The sequence below is a fragment of the Trichosurus vulpecula genome, chromosome 2 (assembly GCF_011100635.1).
Source record: "Trichosurus vulpecula isolate mTriVul1 chromosome 2, mTriVul1.pri, whole genome shotgun sequence".
Classification (NCBI taxonomy): Eukaryota; Metazoa; Chordata; class Mammalia; order Diprotodontia; family Phalangeridae; genus Trichosurus; species Trichosurus vulpecula.
The window spans coordinates 346640263-346659831 of NC_050574.1; the positions used below are offsets into that span (position 1 = coordinate 346640263).

Sequence of the window (19569 nt, forward strand, 5' to 3'; positions counted from 1 at the left end):
GGGATGATGGAAGAAAAGTGGAAGGAAGGGATGGACAGTTGCAATCAGGAGGAAGTTACTTGGGTTGCTTCTTAAATCCTTGCTCCCTTATGTTCTTGGCTTAAGATTGTTCTGACTTTATTTCGCCACACAGCTTGGCCAGGTAAGCCCACCACAGGCGACTGACACAACAATGTAGATGAAGATCATTGCTGCGATGATGATGATGACGACGGTGAGTTTCAGGTTCTTCATACACATGGCTCTGGCAAGGTTTCTGCTAGTAGTTTTGAAGGTGACTGATGAATCTACCAGATGTTCTGTTTTATCTATCAGTAACTCCAGTCTTTCTCCTCGGGCCACTAGATCAGTGTTCCGGACCATGATTCCTTTTAGTTCATCCACTTGGGCTTGAGTCTCCACCACTTTGTCCACATTTTTGTTCTCAGAGTGATGTTTCAGTTGTGCAGCCAGAATGCTGGAGAACTCACTGTTCACGGCATAGGGAAGGGCCGTTTGTGCTCTGGAACCATAAGTAGTCTGAAACCTCTTCTTGATTGCATTCAGAAAACTGAAGGCTTGGGAACGTTTGAAATCATCATCTGTGACACAAAGATACACAATCCTGTCTTGGCAGATGTAGTGAAATAGATAATTTCCATGTGAATAAGTGAGTTTGTTATTTTCAGAGGGTATTTTAGCCAGAATCTGCTCTGTCATCTCCAGGAAGTTTCCGCCACACCAAGCATGTTTGGCAAGAATGGTTGTGCCTCTGGCAACAACTGTGAAAAGGATAGCCATGCTTTCAATCTCAGTGGCAGCAGGGCGGCCTGCCCGAGTAGCCCCAATCGGCGGCAGAGGCTCGCTTGGCACAGCTTGCTGCATCGCCCAGGAAGAAGGGAGGTTCGGAATGCTGGGTGCGTTCGTGGGTGCGTGAGGCGGCGGTGGGGGGCCTCTTCTGTTTATTTTTAAAAGTTTTTATTAATTTTATTTTCACATCCTCATAGTTTTTCCCAGTATCTCTTCCTTTCCCTGAGAGTCATCCTATATGACAAATAGTATTTTTTTCAAGACCAGAAAAAAAGGAAAAGAAGCGGAAAAATCAGCACTATTGATCAACACACAGAGAAAGTCTGAAAACAAGCATGTGCAACGAGTGACAGTTGTGGACCACCCACCTCCATGAAGGGGTGGGTTGGGTGTGTCCTCTCATATCTCGTCTTTCAAGGCATGCTTGATCTTTATACATTTGTTATGTTCACTTCTGAATTTTTTTTAGTATGTGCTTTAATGTTCCAAACATTTCCATTGCTTTAGTTTCTGTTTATTTATTTTTTAATAATTAATTGACACTCCATCCACACCTCCCCCCCCATACTTTTTTTCTCCTACATTAGAAAGTAAACTCCTTGAGGACAGAGACCCTTATTACCTTTTCATCCCCAATATTTATACATTAAGAACTTAAAAATGCTTATCATCTTGCACATTTTTTCCTGACTGACTTTCCTTCTTCAAAATACAGATAAGCAGGTGGTTGAACAAGTCTGTGCATTCTGGGAGGGAAGTCTGTGTACTCAGAGGCCATGCCCTGGGGGACCACACCCTGTCAAGTTTGGAATTCTCATCTTGGGCCTCTGCTGTCCTGATTTTTAAGTCAGTGAGTATAAATTTGTCCTGCATGTAGCTGGTGTCAGACCATCAGGCCATGCTACCAGGTATCTACCCTGGCTGTATTTTTGTTATCCACCTGGTTTATTCCTACCTGTTCTACCTCTCCCCTTCTTGCTCTAGGAATTGTAATCAAATCAATACTACCATTGCTTCTGGAAAGGGCATGCCAATCAACTTTAGAGCTTTAATCACCACCTCTCTAACTTCCCAGATCAAAAAACCTTTCCTGGCCACCAATCCCCATATATATGTTGTCTCTCCCTATTAGAAAGTAAGCTTCTTGAAGGAAGGACTCTAATATAGTGCATAGCACAGTGCTTGATACATAGCAAGCACTTAAATACTTTTCATTCATGCATTTGAGAATTTTCCTCCACGCAGGAGGTAAAATGCAGGAGGTAAAGGCAACTGTGGGCAGGGAGCTCAAGGGGGTTCCATGTGCTTGTCCAAAGCTTTTGGAATCCAGGCCAGAGACCAGAGATTTGAGAGTGGATTTTTCCAGTTCAAGAGACCCAAGAAGCCAGGGTATTAATAGAGTTACCATGGGAGCACACTGGAGAAGCTGAACTGTGTTTTCTCAGATGTCTTGAAAAGATAATTAATGGACAATGGTCCTGAAACTCAACCCCTTATGTAGAAGGGAGAGGGAATTTCAACTTTTGTGGGAAGGGGCACCTTCCAGCAAGATGCCAAGGATGATGTCTAGCTCCATGGAAGGCTAACCTTTCTGACAAAGTTCCTGGGTTTTCAATCTTGTCCAGATTCTGAGGCAGCTAGTGGTGCAGTGATAGACCACTGGGCCTGGAGTCAGGAAGACCTAAGTTCAAACCTTACTCGATACTTACTAGCTATGTGACCTCAGGCAAGTCATTTAGTCTGTTTTCCTCAGTTTCCTTAGCTGTGAAATGGGGATAATAATAGCACCTACCTTTCGAGGTTGTCACTTAGTCTCTATTTGCCTCATTTTCCTCAACTGTGAAATGGAGGTAGTACCAGCACCTACTTCCCAAAGTTGTTGTGAGGATAAAATGAGATGATGTTTGTCAATGACTTAGCAAAGTGCCTGACCCATAGTAGATGCTATGCGAATGTTGATAATCATTATTATTATCTTAATTGGGGGATCTCATTCAACTGAGAAGTTCTCTTGAGCACCCCTGTTGCAACCCCATTCTTTATATGAATAACTCTCATATCAACATAGGATTTATATCATTAAAAATAATATTGTATTTTATTTTGTAAAGCTAAATCCTGTGCAATACACAAGGGAATAAATATAGATTCTGAAATCAAAGATGTTTAAAATTGAACCTCAAAGCACTGACTCTAGAGTAGGTATTGTCAGTGTGCTGACCAATAATCAGTTTCTAAATGTAAGCTAATTGTTCTTAACTTGGATAGAAGTGCTGCTCATAGGTGGCCCAATGAATATTTTAGGTGACTTCTGATAAAATTTCCTAAGCTATTTCCCAATTCATTCAACTTCTGCAGAGATGTAATCAGACTCCATGGAAAGCCTATAGCTTGTTAATCTTGTTGGTTAGAGAATCTTTCTAGTGAAGCCAAAATCATGCGCTTAACCATCATGAGGGTAAGTTGCTCTAGTTGGTCATTCTGCAGTCACATGCCATTGTTACAGGGTAGAACCAGTTAAAGAAAACAGATATTTTGGTGTTAATTCATCACCACTACTGGAAAAGCAACACAAAGTAAATGAAAGGTTAGAAATGTCACTTTGGTATATGAGAACAAGGCATTATTAGACTTCCAGAAATATGATGAAGTGAGAGATAACAATGGTACATTATCAAAAATAGCAATAACAAAAATAAAAAGAACTACCAGAAATCCTTGCAAGAAAATGAACAATCCTAAAAATAATGAGAAAAAAGAAAAAAATTCCAATCCATATGTTCACATGGAGGTCAGAAGAAGTGATACAGGGACACTCTCAAGGTCTCTCTTAAGAACTTTGGAATTGATTGTGAGACATGGAAGACACTGGCAGAGGACTGCTCATAATGGCACGCTCACATCAGAGAAAGTGCTGTGCTCTATGAGCAAAGCAGAATTGAAGCAGCTCAAAGGAAATGCAGGATGCTCTAATTTAGAGCATCCACCCCAAATGTTTACATGGACTATTTGTGCCAGACCTGTGGTAGAGCATCCCAAGCTCATATTGGTCTGATCAGCCACAGTTGGACCCAATGAAACTTGACTCTGGCATAGTGATATCATTTTGGTCCTCTTAGAGAATGAAGGACAACAACCAATTATGGAATAAAAGAGGAAGAGAAAAAAAACCACCCTAAAAATACTGAAACAGCACCAGCCTTTGTATCAGAAACAATGAGAGAAATTCATAAAGACATAATAAATTGGGTAACAGACACACTCAAAGAATTAAAGGATGAAATAAAGTAATAAAAAAATCAAGAGCAATCTCTGTGGAAATGATCAAAGTCAGAAGTTTGGAAATAAGCGAAACAAAACCAAAGCATCAGTTGAATCTTTTGAAATCATAACTGACATATTTAGGGATGGAAGGAACAATTGAAACAAGAACTCCAAAATGATTCAATTAGAAAAATTTGAGAAAATAAGGTAGAGGTAAATGACAGATTAAGAAGAAACCTGAGAATTAGTAGGTTTCCAAAAAATTCCAAAGAACATAATCACTATATTTTAGAAAATTATGTAAGAAAACTTCCCAGAAGCACTGAAAAGAAGAGATAAGTTACAAATAGAGAGAAGTCATAGAGCCCCCTTGAGAAGACAAACTCTTCGGGAAGGCTATTTATAATCCATGCCTCCACTCCCTTTCCTCCCACTCCCTTCTTCACTTTCTACTCCGGCTTCCAAAAGCATCATTTAACTGAAACTGCTCTCTTCAAGGTTACCAGCATCTCTTAATTACCAAATCTAATAGCCTTTTCTCAATCCCCTTTCTTTTTGACCTTTCTGCAGCCTTTGATGCCGTTGATCACCCTCTTCTCCCTGATATTCTCTTCTTTCTAGGTTTTCCAGACTCTGCTCTCACCTGTCCTTCTACCTATCTGACAATCGCTTCTCAGTCTTTACAGCATTTTCGTCTAGGTCGTGCCTGTTAACAGTGGGTGTCTCTCAAGGCAGTGCTGTGGGCTCTGTTCTCTTTTTTGCTACTGGTATAAGGAATATAGTCCTGGGCCTGGAGTCAGGAAGATCTGGGTTTTAAATCCAGCCTCAGACACTTATTAGCTGTGTAACACTGAGCAAGTCACTTAATTTCTGTTTGCCTCAATTTTATCAAATGTGAAATGGGAATAATGAGAATAACCTCCCGGGGTTGTTGTGAGTATCCATTGAGATCATATCTGTAAAGCATTTAGCACAGTGCACTACATAGTAAGTGCTATAAATATTATTGTTATTACAATTTCACTTGGTAATTTCATCAGCTCCCATGGATTCAATGATCACCTGTGTGCAGATAATTCTCGAATTTATTTGTCTGTCCTAACCTCTCTCCTGGCCTCCAGTCTTGCCTCCAACTTCTTATTAGACATTTCAAACTGAATATCTCCTAGATATCTTCAACTCAACGGGTCCCAGAATGAACTCATGATAGTTCTCTAAAGTTCTACCTTCTTCCTAACTTCGCTATTGCCGTAGAGGGGACCACCATCCTTCTTGACAATTGGGCTCACAATCTAAGTGTCATCTTTTACTTCTCTCTTACCCATATCTGATCATTTGCCAAGTCCTGTCATTTCTACCTTTGCAACATCTCTTGTATACACCTCCTTCCCTCCTCTAACACTGCCACCACCCTGGGGCAGGCCCTCCTCACCTCATGCCTTGGCTATGGCAATAATCTGCTGCTTGGTCTCCCTGCCTCCAGTCTCTCTCCACCCCAGTCTATCCTCCACCCAGATGTCAAATTGACCTTTGTAAAGCACAAGACTAGCCATCAACCCCTATTCAATTAACTCCAATGGCTTCCTATTGCCTCCAGGAGCCAAAAGAAAATCCTTTGGTTTGTTACACCTTCTATAACCTGGCCCCCTCCTACCCTGACAGTCTTCATTCAGTTTACACCCCAATCCCACCATGTAGCCTGCAATCCAGTGACAATGGCCTTCTTGCTGCTCCTCACACTAGATACTCCATCTCCTGAATCAGGGCATTTTCACTTGCTGTCTGTCTCCCAAGCCCTGAACTCTCTCTCCCCTCATTTCTGACTCCTTTTCCATCCCCTCTTTCTTTGTTGGTGAATTGTTTTAGGCGTGTCCAATGCTCCATGACCCTATTTGGGTTTTCTTGGCAAAGATACTAGAGTGGTTTGCCACTTCCTTCTCCAGCTCATTTTAAAAATAAAAAAACAACTGAGGTAAACAGGGTTAAGTGACTTGCCCAGGGTCACACAGCTAGTAAGTGTCTGAGGCTGGATTTGAGCTATTGTCCTCCTGACTCCAGGGCTGGCACTCTATCCACTGTGCCACCTAGCTGCCTTAAAGTCCTGGTTAAAGTCTCACCTGCTACAGGAAGCCTTTCCCGATTTCCCTTAATGCTAGCCCTTCCCTCTTTTGACAATCTCCCTTTTATCCTCTCTCTATCCTTACATTTTGTTTTTACATTGTTGTTTGCCTATAGTCTCCCCCATTTGACTGTGAGTATCTTGACAGGAGGAACTGCCTGGTGCCTTGCTTTGTATCCTCAGTCTCTAGCACAGTGCCTAGCATGGCATAGGTGATTAATAAAAACTTGTCGACTGACCCCCAACAAGGAAGAACTAACAATTCAACTCACCTAGGTAATTATTGTAATTATAATTACAAAAAAGAAATCTTTTAAGCTGATAGAGAAAATGTCACTTAGTTTAAAAAAATCAACTTGAATATCATAAGATTTTTCTATAAGTGCCAGAAATTAGAAAATCTGGAATATGATAATGATAATGTATCAAATATTTGGACATTTACCTATGAAGGCACTCACTCATAAAACATATAAAATAGCCATATGAAAATTTTGACAGATATTAAGGTTGCTAGATTGAGGCAACATGGTAAAAATATTAACATGTCAATGTTTTCCAAATAAACATATTGATTAAATGTTATTTTAATAAAGGGGAAAGTGTATCATAGAATTAACTAAAACAATAAAAATATGCATGGAAAAACAAGTGAAGCTATTAAGAGAAACCATTAAAATTGTAGAAAAGAGACTTGTACTAGCATACTTCAAATTATGCTATAAAAGCAGTGATTATGAAAATTCTCTAATATTAGATTTAAAAAACAGAAAAATTAGCACCAAAGGCATACAGAAAATTACCAGTATATAAAACCAACATTAGGGATGGGAATTGTTATCCAATAAAAATTGTATATCAGAATAGCAAAATGTGTGGTCAGATCCATATCACATGTGATTTGCTATAAGTAATTCCAAATCGATTAAGGATCTAGGTATAAAAAATTAGGTCATTAAAAACTGGAAGAAAAAATAATATATTTATCTCAATTGCAGAGAGGAAAACCACTGTTATCTGTTGAACAAATGAAACAAGTTATTGGTGACAAAATTCACAGGGTTGATTATATAAAAATAAAAGAATTTCACAACAAAAGTAATATATTTAGAATAAAAATATAAAAAATAAATTAATTAATAATAAATAAAAACAATAAATAAATAAATAAATTGGGAAGATCAGAGTGGTATATATAATATATACATGTATCTGATAAAAACTTGACATTCAGAATCTTTACGAAACTTACAAGAATAAAACAATCAGTAGTGGATAAATACTAGGAAATTATGAACAAACAATTCTCAAAGAAGTTGCAAATGATTAATAATAACTTAAATATTTGATAACTGTTGAAAGGCAAATGAGAGAAACTTTGAGGTACCATCTTTCACAATGAGAGGGAACAGGGTACTAGCCTAGGAGTCAGGAAAGATCTGGGTTTGAATTCTGACTCTGACACTTATGTGGTTTCTCTACGCCTTATTATTTTCATTTGTAAAATGTGGATAATAGCACTAGAGGTGCCTGTCTCACACAGTTGTTGGGAGGAAGGCACTTTACCAAATCTTAAAGTGCTGTATACATGTAAGCTATTATTACAGCTATCAAGTTGGCAAAGGTAACTCAAAACAATAAAATTCAGTGCTGACAGGGTTGTGCAAAATATTTATGGTATTGCACTTAGTGAAGCAGTGAAGTGGTATACTTCCTGAAACCTCTAACTGGGCTTCCTACTAAGCTTGTTTTTTGTTATTGTTGCTCTTATTTTATGTGCCACTGTTTGCATGATATTCCTAGTTGATGGAGAGAATGCTGATGAGTAACAGTGGACCTGTATGAGAGTCAGAGTTGATGTCAGAGCTTCTGGTGAAAGAGATGCATATGGTTTGATGCAGACTCCAAGGAAGGAAAAGAGAAAGACTTTGGTAGCTGCAGACCTGTAGGAGAAGCTGGCTCCTCAACACATCCTTGATTTCCAGCGTGCTTCGCTAGAGACTTTGGAGAGAGAACTTCTCCTTAGAGGGTGAGAGGGGGGTGATTAAGTCTGCTCTCTTGATTGATCTGAGGTTTTACTTTGGTCCCATCCGAAGAGCTCATTTACTCTTGTGTATTTGCTGCTATATTTTAATTGTATAATTTCTCCAATTTCTATTTGCTATTTTGCGTGGATAAATCAGTTTACTTAGTATTTGCTATTTGTAACGATCTTTTGTGTAACCAGCATTTGATGAGGAGTGAAGAAGGCAGTATAAGTTTGGGTATACCCTGCCCCTTAAGAGTGACCAGAAAAATGGATTTCCTTTTGAATCTCTAAAATTGTATCCCTAGACCAGCAATATTCAGGGGGACAAATAGATATAATTCTACTGTTAACTAACAAATTTTTAGACCATTCATAAACTTTAACTTAGTTGTTGGTACTCAATACGAGATCCTTGTCTAATGACCAATGGGTGAACATATCTTGGAAGAAATAAATTGTATTAATATCAACATTCTCTCTCTCAACAAAGAAGATGGAAGGAAGTTGTGGCAAATATGAGGCAATGAAAATAGAGAGTTTTTGTACTCCATTGTTATTCTCAAGAGAAAACCAGAAAGGCCCCTAGAAAGTTGGTTGGACCTCCAGTGATGGACTTATGAGAAGACAAGGGCAAGAGAAAGAAGAACAGGGTACTCAGGTATGCATGAATTAGAAATTGCATTAGAGGGCACATACAAATTAATGATTATAGATTTGTAGGATTTTTTTTCTAATTTTGTTTATTTGACTGCTTTATTGGTAGTTATGTTCACATTTTAATTTTTTTAAAGGAAAATAAGCCTACATCACATAAAAATAGATTTCTTTAGAAATGCATTTATTATACTCAGACAACTCAGTTTTATCATTGGCTGTCCTCAAACGCAGACACCTGATTCTAAAGAGAAGCAAACATTGTCTCTACTGACATAAAACAGGCTAAAACTTGTTAGGATAGTTGACTTAATTTAAATAAATCAACAGCAAAGACTTCCTTAGGGCTGGGTGTATTCCCCAAATAGTTCTACTTGAGTTCTAGTTATGATTAAAATTGCTTTGAAAATGTGAACTACATTTTGAGGACATTTGCTATTTTAACACAAACTCCTAACACCACAAAACTACTACGTTGCTGTGATATTGCTAATGCTGTACGCGAGGAAACAAAAGTATGGGGGAAAATGCCATAAAGGGTAATAGTCATTTCTAAACATTCACAATTCTACAAATAATCAAGGGTTGCCAAGAGCCTAAAGGAAAAATATTAATGTGTTTTTCCAACTTCAACTAATATAAATAATATAAATTCCTAAAAGTGAATGACAAATGCCTTAATGTATGGAGTGCAAACTCCAATGTAGATTTAGTAAATTCTGCCCTATATCAAAATGTTATTGTGTAATTTTTACAGTTACATCTTTTTAAATCACAACAGATGTCCTCCTGCCTCCACCAGAAATGAATCATAATGTTCAGGCAGGAGAAAAAAAGAAATGATTATTTTTTTCTCTTTGCTCTGCTTCAGGGTAGAAGCCAAATGCTGTCATAAATTGCCCTCCTACCTTCTTAGACTTCTCCCAATAGCAGACCTAAGCATTTCAACTCTAGGATTGTTATCTTCAAGGTAAAGGAGATAGAGGTATGTCCCTGGGACTTAGCTGCTTTGGAAGTTCCATTCATTCAGTTCATTTATTAAGGGTTCTGTTCTAAGTACTGGGTTGGGTTTGGGGAGGAACAAAGCTCTTGCATTTTAAAAATACTGTGAAAAACATAGATACTCTGACAGGCCAAGGTTTCTCTGCTCCACCTCTGCCATGTAGGTTAGGTTAGTTCTTTTCCCAAAAAGCCAAGAAAGTGTTCCTAAGAGCTGACTGGCTCAGGGGGCTAAGGCACAAGCCTCCTAGCTATTGACATGGCCTTCTGATGGCCTTCATCCTTAAGGATAAACTTTTTGGTTATCTAAAGGCATTAAAAGGTCCACCCATATGGAGAAGGGATACTTCAGACTTGGTGGATATCCCAAGGCCCCAGCAGTCAATACACCCTGTAATAGTGACTAAATGTGGTTCCATATGGAAATTAAGGGGGATAGTGTTTCCACATGGAGGCAAGAAGGCTTCCTACCCAAGTTGAGTACTGTGTCCTTGTAGTGAATGGGTTACAGTCACCATTTGTCCATAATTGCCCATTATGAATTGAGTAATGAAAGATGGACCCTTTAGCAGCTTGGGTAGGATTCATTTGGCCCCTATTGTTAAATAGTAATGGCATATTCAATATTGCTCTTCATCAGGTCACTTGGGCATTGGTGCCCTTAACAGGTATGTATCAGCCAGACTAGAGCCTCCAGTACTGACCTTGGTACTTTGACTCTTTTTAGTCCAATGAGCTCTTACCTCTGAGAATCTGCTCCTGAGAAATGCTTTACTGATAGCTCCATGCAAAGAGGTATGCACCATTGGACTTCAGTGGCCATTAACTTGATAGTTAGGGATACTCTAACTTAGAGTCTAGAAAATAAATGTTCTGCAAGTCCTCCCAATGGGTTGAGTGATGAACTACATAGCCAGTATCTGAGAGACCCTTGAGGCATGAGTTGGATAACACCTTCATCTACGCTGACTCCTGGGTGTTGGTCATGCGTCTGACCAAGTGGTCTGTAGCCTGCAGAGAACAGAACTGTGCAATCAAAGGCTCCCCTTTGGTACCAGGAACAATGGAGAAATTCTGCCTGCCTTACTACAGATGACCTTGACTCATAATGAAGTGACTGTACCAGAGGTTTCATTATCTTTGCTGTGGCTATGGTATTACTAGTGCTGGTCCTACTCATTATCATTGCCTTTTCCCCCTTTTTTGTTTTCATGGTCACTGTCTTATACTAGAAGGTCTACTACGAACTGCAAAGACCTGTTATTGACCTTAGTACAGATTACCTGGACCCTTGATGAAGAATTGGTGACTGTGCTAGAGATGTTACTCTCTATGCTGTAGCCCTCATGTTTCTGATGCTACTCATACCAACTATTACCACTTTAAATCAGGAAAGACCCATTGTGAATTGCAAAGATTTGACATCATCTGCAACATGGACCAGAGTGTTGAGGTCTGTTACATAGTTGTTCCAAAGTGAGGAGGTGAAGCTTAGTCACTCTTTCTGGAGGTCATTAAATTTTGTTTTGTTTTGTTTTTGCTGTATATTTTTCTTTCTTTCTCTTATTTTAACTACTATGTTGCCTATGCCAGGTTCATTACATTCCTGAGATTAAGGTTGTCCATAAAGATCCTAAAGCGATTTATATGTTGGAAAGTTCTCTAGAAGACCTGTAGGATCTTGCCACCAAAGGGTGGGATGTGATAGTCCAGGGTTTCCTTGCCCTGTTAGGTTAGTCCTTTTTCTAAAAGCCAGAGAAGGTTTCACCAAGACTTGATTGGCCCAAGGGTCCAATGCCCAAGATTCCTAGTTGTTGATTCAGTTTCTTGGAGTCCCAGGCCATATTGATATAGCTTTCTGTTCACCCAAGAGAAGAGACCTGTCCACATCGAACTGGGGCCTTTCACACTCGGTGGATGTCCCAAGGCCAAGCTAGTCACTACACTCTGCTCTGCTGACTAGATATATTTCCATGTGGAAGCAAGGCATCATCCCCTACTCCCTATCTACCTAAGCTGAGTGCTGTAGCCTCGTTCAGTATCATTTTTATACTATAGCTACATAAACCTCTCTTTGTTAACTGTTGAATGACCTACGAGTGTCTCATTTTGTTCCAATATCAGATCCAAACTACCAGGGAACCACCCTGATTCAGACTCAGGACACTATAAAGAGTAAGAAGAAAAAGAAGAAAATGAAGTGGCAAAATTCTGACCTTTTAACTTAATAACACTCAGAGTAGTTCTGAATATTTCTTTATTAGAGGCAAGAAAAGAGCAAGAATATCCTGCAGTTTGCTCCAAAGGTCAGCTGTATATTCCAACCGACAGGAGACAGGAGGTAGTGAATTATGGATTTTTGTAATAAACATTTGGCTATCTCATATGAATGTCCTAACCATCACTTCATTTTTGTGTGTGTTGAAGTAGACCAAATGTTGTTTATTATTAAATCAAAGGAAGGACTTTTTGTGATAGGGACATTATTAACCCATGTTTAAACTAGATTTTTAAATAGAAACTATTGTGTCTAGATTTGAAAAGATACTAATTTTGTGTTTTTAATGTAGATACTTAACTACATCACAGAATATCTTCCTAAAAGATGAACCATTTGTCTGTTGGCTTCAACTTGGTAATCATATTTCATGGTGAGTTTTGGGTCAAAATTGTGAACCATACAAATTTTATTTTTGGTATGTCAATTTGATTAAAAAAAACCCATTATTTTAGTGCCTACTACAGGTAAGACAATATGCTAAGCCCTAAATACACAAAGATGAAAATGGCTTAGTCTCTTCCCTCAAGGAACTTTCAGTCTCACAAAATTTAGGTACTGCCTGGTCTAGTCTAATAAGTTTTGTCTTCTAGTACTATGAGTCCACTAAGATGTCAAGTACCCTTATGGTCTCCTCCAGTTGCTTTATTAAAACCTGCCTTTGGAAAAAGATTGAGTCCTGCATGCCAAATTTTTTGAAATGATATTTAAGGTATGGGGAAGGGGGTGGGTTAATAGGGAGGAAAGAATAATAAACAAAACAAACTTCCTGATCCTGAAGGTGGTATTATACTCGCTTTGTCCAATTCTGGGGAATCAAGAGATGAAAATTACAGGGGGATAGATTTCAGCATGACACAAGGAAAAACTTCCGAGAGGTTTCCAAAATGAAATGAACTTCCCTGGGTCAAAACTGTGTGACTACTTGTTAGGGATGTTGTAGAAAGTATTCATGTACTGGATGGATTGTGGATCAGATAGCTTCTAAGATCCCTTTCAAATAAGACTCTGAGTATAAGCTTGCAGTCAATATTTCTGCCTGAACAGAGGCAGACCACCCAGCTACCATAAATTTTCTCTAGCAAAAACCTGAAATGTATACCAGACTGAAGAATTAATTTTTTAAAAATCTAATAAGAAATTAATCCTCTTACCCCAGAATTACACATATACATATGCATACACACACACAGACAGACACACAGACACACAGACACACCACACACAGTCAATAGGAAAAGAGGCTGCCAGCAAAGCCTATCATTATAGGCACCAGCAAACAGCCTCAGTCACGCGACACTAGAGATGGACTAGAAACATTAATAACCTTCAAGGGTTGGTGTCAAAAGGCAGCAAGATTATTAAAGTTTCCCTGAGAAAGCTCCAGAGTGGTCAGAAAGTCCTAGATTGGGGACTTTTCAAGCCCTGGTATGTGACAGCAACCATTATCAGCATGACAATACTCAGTCCAGGACCCCCCAAAGGCTCTGAGGTCCCTATACCTTTTCTTGAGATGCCAGAGAAAGCCCTGAAGGTTCAGTACTCTGAATCTCAAAGATTCAGGGGTGAGGCTAACCCCAAGAGAGGTGGAAGTCAGAGCAGTAACCCAGGGGACACAGCACTAGACCAAGCAGGGCTAATCACCTAATTCAAAAATGCATCATGGGGGCAGTGTAAAGGTCCTATTTCAGGTTCTAATGTTGGAGAAGTGAATAAACCAAAGAAGACACCAACCAATTTTAAAAATTTTTGTAGATCTAGACATCCTCAAAGTAATGAAGAGAGAACATCTATGGAGTAGAGACATAAAGGGGAAAAAGCAGATTTTTTCATAAAGACTCTAAAAATGTACTTGATGAAAGAATTGGAAGAAGAATCAATAGCTTAGAAAGGAAAGTGGTAAATCTTATACAAGAAAGGAAATCATTAAAACTAGAATAAACCCAAGATAATTCAATGACTCCATGAGACAGCAAGAAATAGGAGAACAAGATCAAAAGATTGGGAAAAAAAGAACAAAATGTAAGACAGATGATACCAAAAATGACTGACTTGTAAAATAGGTCAATAAAAAATCATTTAAGAATCAATGGGCTCAATACAGAAATATGTTTTGCATGAATTCACTTATATAAACTATATCATTGCTTGCCTTTTCAAGGAGGGAATGATGGGAGGGACAGAGAAAAGGAGAGAATTTGAAACTTGAAACATTTAAAAAAATTTTTAAAAAATTTTTTGAGGGGGGAAGGCAGGGCAATTGGGGTTCAGTGACTCGCCCAAGGTCATACAGCTAGTAAGTGTGTCAAGTGTCTGAGGCTGAATTTGAACTCAGGTCCTCCTGACTCCAGGGCCGGTGCTCTACTCACTGCGCCATCTAGCTGCCCTCAAAACATTTTTAAATGAATGTTTAAAAAAAACATGTAATCGAGAAGAATATAATAAAAGTTTTTAAAAAGTTGTTCAGTTGTTTTTCAGTCGTGTTCAACTCTTCATGACCCCATTTGGGGCTTTCTTGGCAAAGATACTGGAGTGGTTTGCCATTTCCTTATCTAGATCATTTTACAGATGAGGAAACTGAGGCAAACTGGATTGAGTGCCTTGCTCAGGATCATACAGCTAACAATTATCTGAGGTTGGATTTGAATTCATGAAGATGAGTCTTCCGGGCTCTAGACCCAGGCTCTATCCACTATAGTCCCTATAACCTTGATGTTTAACAGTACTGTGTTTCAACAATCCGGCTAGCAGCTTCTGTGGGGGTGTAAGATCCACCAACAACCAGCACCCAGAAAGCTGCCAACATGCTACAAAAGCACAGGTTCTTTTGATCTGCTTTAGTAAGGAAAGCAGCGTTAAGGAGTTGACAAGCTTACTTTAATTCAGCATACAAATATCATTCACTTAGTTCAGGGGAAAAACCAGCACCCTGAACTTCAGAGCAAAATACAAATAAAGTACAAACATTGACAGACAGACCTTGTCTGATTCAAATCCCAATACATAGTTACCAGAGTTTAACAAAGTCTCAGCATCCAGGTTACAAGCTGGAGGGCTCTTAGCTACAGCTGCCTGGAGTCTCCGCATCAACACCACCGGGAGTGAGAGCCCTGCGCAAATGGCTCCGTCTTCTCTTCTTAAAGCATTTCAGACGTCATCAAACATTATCTGAATGACCAGAACTTAGGCTCCTATGATTGGCTCTGGAGTTAGTACCTCCCCTCAGTTAGCCCCACCTTGGGTCCCATCTTAGTTACCAATCCACACCCACATAGGTTTTACACCTAATAGGGGTTTGGGCCTGGGGCTTAGCACCTAGTAAGACTCAATGAAATACACTGAATTACTCAAAGGAAACAAAAGCCAGACTCTTCAAGGGCACTGGTTGAACTAAGTGCTAAGAGCCCATTTTGCTTACCAACACATACCTGTACATGGCTTTGTAAAAAATGGCCAAGAGACTGGATGTGACATCTGTGGTAGGTATGGGTTTCGCAGTTGAACAGGGCTTCATAAACCTCCATAAGCTGTATTAATGTTAGTGGTTCCTTTTTTATTAGTTTATAGATGGAAGTTAATAGGTTTTATTTTGGGATTCCTAAGGACCTGTTTTGAAGATTTTTCACAATTTGGAATTCTTTCAGGGGTAACAGACATGCAGGAGAACAGAAGGAGGGCTCAAATGGCTGGAGAAATATTTCCCATTTTGGGCTGGGGGCAAAAAGGAGAGTGGGAAAACAGTGGTGAGAACACATGCGCGTGCACACACGAGTAACACCTCATTTATTTGGCATTGCTGGGGAGCAAGGAGTTCCACATGAGAGAACTTTCTAGATCACTTAATTCTTTAAATGTCAAAATATTTTTAAATATTTATCTATTTTAATTTAATCTTTACAAAATGTATTATATTTGTCTGAGTCTTAAAGCATATTAAACACAATTTTTAAAATTTTGGTCATAATTATGAATATCAATTATCATATCACGTATTCTCAGAGGTTACTAAAATCTATTGAGCTTGTTATACCTGCACTAATTAGCTCCAGGTAATTAATAGATTTTGAGTTTGCTCAGTGCTTTTGGGTTTTTTGTTTGTTTCTTCTCATTCATTATTGGGAAAATCTAGAGATGGAAGGGACATCATTAGAGGTCGGATAGTCTCACCCTCTCACTTTACAGATGAGGAAACTGAGGTCCGTGAAAGTTAAATGATTTTCCTAAGACGATGTAGATACTAAGTGGCTAGCACTTACTTAGAGGTTACTTCTTTTATTCAACAAATATTTATTTAGTGCCTATTATGTGCAAGATACTATTTTAGGTACTAGGAGAGAAACAAAGATACAGTTATCAAAGTATATTTAAAAAGAAATTCACAGAGTCCTGTTCTAAGTGTTCTTTCCAATTAATGTGGTCTGGGGCGGGGGTAGGGGATGAGAAGCTTGTTAGAACTAATGCCTAAAATAAGAGTAAATAGTTACTGAGTGAGATGAGGGACTCAGAAACTCTCTTGAGTTTAGAAATGTATAGATAGATACACTATCTTGGCTGTTTTTTGCTTACTTCCTGGTCCTTTGTCTTCTTCCTGTTTCATGTCATTGATGTTGCTGAATAAATTATTAAATATTAAAGATTTCTGCTGAAGGTTTGAATATGGTAAATACTTGCTCAGAATTTGTTTTACCATTCCAGAAGCTGATAGGGAGCAGGGAAAATGCAATTAAATTTGGGACATGAAGGCAAGCCACATGAATATGGGGGAAAAAGGTAGCCATAGTCTCAGTGTATAATGACTAGACCCCAATGCCTTGTAGAAAGCCAATTTCTTAGGAGTTGAAATATTCCCTCCTGTTGCGTTTTCCTGTTGCCATGACAACAAGAGCTACTTTATTAGAAATCCTCTTCTTCCCTGTGTTTACTACAAATAAAGAATTATGGGGAAGGGAGGAAGGGGAGAAAATGAGAGTAGACAGAAAGAAAATATTATTTAAACACTTTCATTTGCTCAACAATCATGGGGGACCCTAAAGCTTGGAGGCTCCCATTTTAATTTTTTAAAACTCGGCAAAATGAAAACAGAAGGGAAAAGTCCCAAGTGGCGTGAAATGTTTCTGTCTCTGCTATATAAGCAGAAGGAAGAAAATGAGTTTGATTTGAAATCTAGTTTACTTTTGTTAAAATAATGAAGCAGCAGGGCCTAGAGAGATTTTAATACTAGATGCTAGAAAGAACGATTAGCCTCCATTACTAAGCAGCACCGTTGTTTCACTTCATGACCTTAGGTAAATTATTTTTGCCATCTGCAAAACAGGTATAATAATTGCTAACTGCCCGTTTTCACCCAAAAGTAAAATGTATGAGTCTAATTAATCTAATTAATGTATATACGTGTTTATGTGTATTGGGGGTGGGAGGGAGGGTGTGATATATGGCAATACACGGTAGGGTGTGTCTAGCCCTAGATCAGTGTTTGTCTTCAATCATGCATTTTCACCCAGAGGAAGGGATTTGCAGAGAACAAACTGATGATTAGAACGACCAAGGGTCTTATCAATTACGAAATAGCCCTTCTCTTAGCTCCTTTGAACTGCCCTCAAAGTGGTGTGAATAAGCTCTAATGAGAGGGGGCTCTAACGGTAGCTGAGGGGCTGGGGAGGGAAGGGGTAGTGGAAAGAATCCAGGATTGGAGTGGAAAGGTTTTCCTTCTTTTGTACTTTCAGGAGGGCAAAGTAAAAGAGTAGAGTGATGGACAGGGAGTCAGACAGATCCGGGATTGAATCCTGCTTCTGACACTTATTATTAGCTGTCTGGTTTTGAGTAACACTTAAACTTTTTGATCCCTGGTTTCCTTATCTATAAAATGGATATTGGGCAGCTAGGTGGAGCCATAGTGCACAGAGCACTGGGCCTGAAGTCAAGAAGACTCATCTTCCTGAGTTCAAATCCAGCCTCAAAAACTTAACTAGCTGTGTGACGTTGGGCAAGTCACTTAACCCTGTTTGCTTCAGTTTCCCATCTGTAAAATGATCTGGAGAAGAAAATGGTAAGTACTCCAGTGTCTTTGTTAAGAAAACTTCACATGGGGTCACGTAGCATTGGATATGACTGGAAAATGACTGAACAACAACAAAAAAAATGTATATCATCATACTAGTACTATCTATCTTGGAGGGTTTCTGTGACAATCATATGAAATTGTATGTGGAAGTATTTTATAGCTATAAAGCTCTATAAAAATACAAGCTATTGCTATGTTTATGCTCTATAAGGACATCAAGGGCAGATATAGGATAAAAACATCATTTAGGACATTGGATGAAAAGTACACAATATAAATAATTATATATTATGAAGTTAGTTATGCATTTATATAATTATAATACTGCAAAATACTCTCAGAAATGTCAATCAGCCATATGTTGAAGGCTTTAATCCCTAAAAGCATCACTGGCCAAAGAAAAACAACACCTGACATTTATACAGAAATTTAAGGTTTATAAAAATTATTACAGCTAATATTTATATAGTGTTTGTTGTGTGCCAGACACTGTGCTAATTGCTTTACAATTATCATCTCATTTGATCCCAACAACAACAGTGGGAGGGTTGCTATTTCTTAGGAGTTGAAATATTCCTTCCTGTTATCATCTCCACTTTGTAGATGAAGAAATTGGGGCAAACAGAAGTTAAGTGACTTGCCCAGAGTCACACAGCTAGTAAGTACATAAAGCTAGCCTTGAACTCAGGTCTTCCTGACTCCAGGCCCAGCACTCTATCCACTTAGCTACCTAGCCTCCCCTTTATGGAATGCTTTCTTTACAACTAATGAGTTGGTACAACTCATATTATCTTCATTTTACAGGTGAGAAGACTGAGGCTGGGAGTAATAGCTTGCCCAGCAACTAGTAAGAGTCAGAGTCAGGATTCAAACCCAGAAGTTGGACTTTGCACTACAGACTCAAAGCCTAAGATTCTTTCCAAAACACCAGGCTGCCCGTGGGAGACAAAGTCTATGTAATTAAAAAATTTGGGAACTAAGAGACAGTGACTGGAACTAAAATGAATCCAGAAAAAGATAAAAACAGTCCATTTTTACCTCAGGCTTCTTTGTACACAGCTGAGAGAGAAATCCATTCAAATCAAATGATTCAGAGAAATGCTTACTCTAATCATAAGACCCAGGTGATAAATTGTCTCCCTTCCTCTGGACGTGTTTATGTGGTCAATGGCCCTACCTGGTGAGGCTAATACAGTACTGAATAGTAACGCACGCTCCTGGATCCTCTCTTATCAGGTCTTTGAAATTTGCTAGCAATAAAGTCATTCTCCAAGGGCCTATGCATCATTGTGAAGGTTGGCTTATTTCCAGCCAGTTGCATGAGCCCAAAAAAAAGACAACATGCATATTCTGTCTCAAAGCTGGGCTGAAGACAA

General features: G+C 38.8%; 2 protein-coding genes across 2 annotated transcripts in view; both read right to left on the reverse strand.

Annotated features, from left to right (window-relative positions):
• SIDT1 (SID1 transmembrane family member 1) overlaps positions 1–19569 on the reverse strand; it is a 172469-nt gene that overhangs the window by 120007 nt on the left and 32893 nt on the right. The window lies entirely within an intron of this gene.
• Positions 49–797, reverse strand: LOC118838575 (vesicle-associated membrane protein 7-like). Its single transcript, XM_036745919.1, has one exon. It carries the CDS (start codon positions 778–780, stop codon positions 118–120), a length of 663 nt encoding a protein of 220 aa, XP_036601814.1. The 5' UTR covers positions 781–797; the 3' UTR covers positions 49–117.

What these genes read in the sequence shown, in the direction of transcription:
- LOC118838575 (XM_036745919.1), bottom strand. Translation starts at nt 780, where the DNA reads ATGGCTATCCTTTTCACAGTTGTTGCCAGAGGCACAACCATTCTTGCC.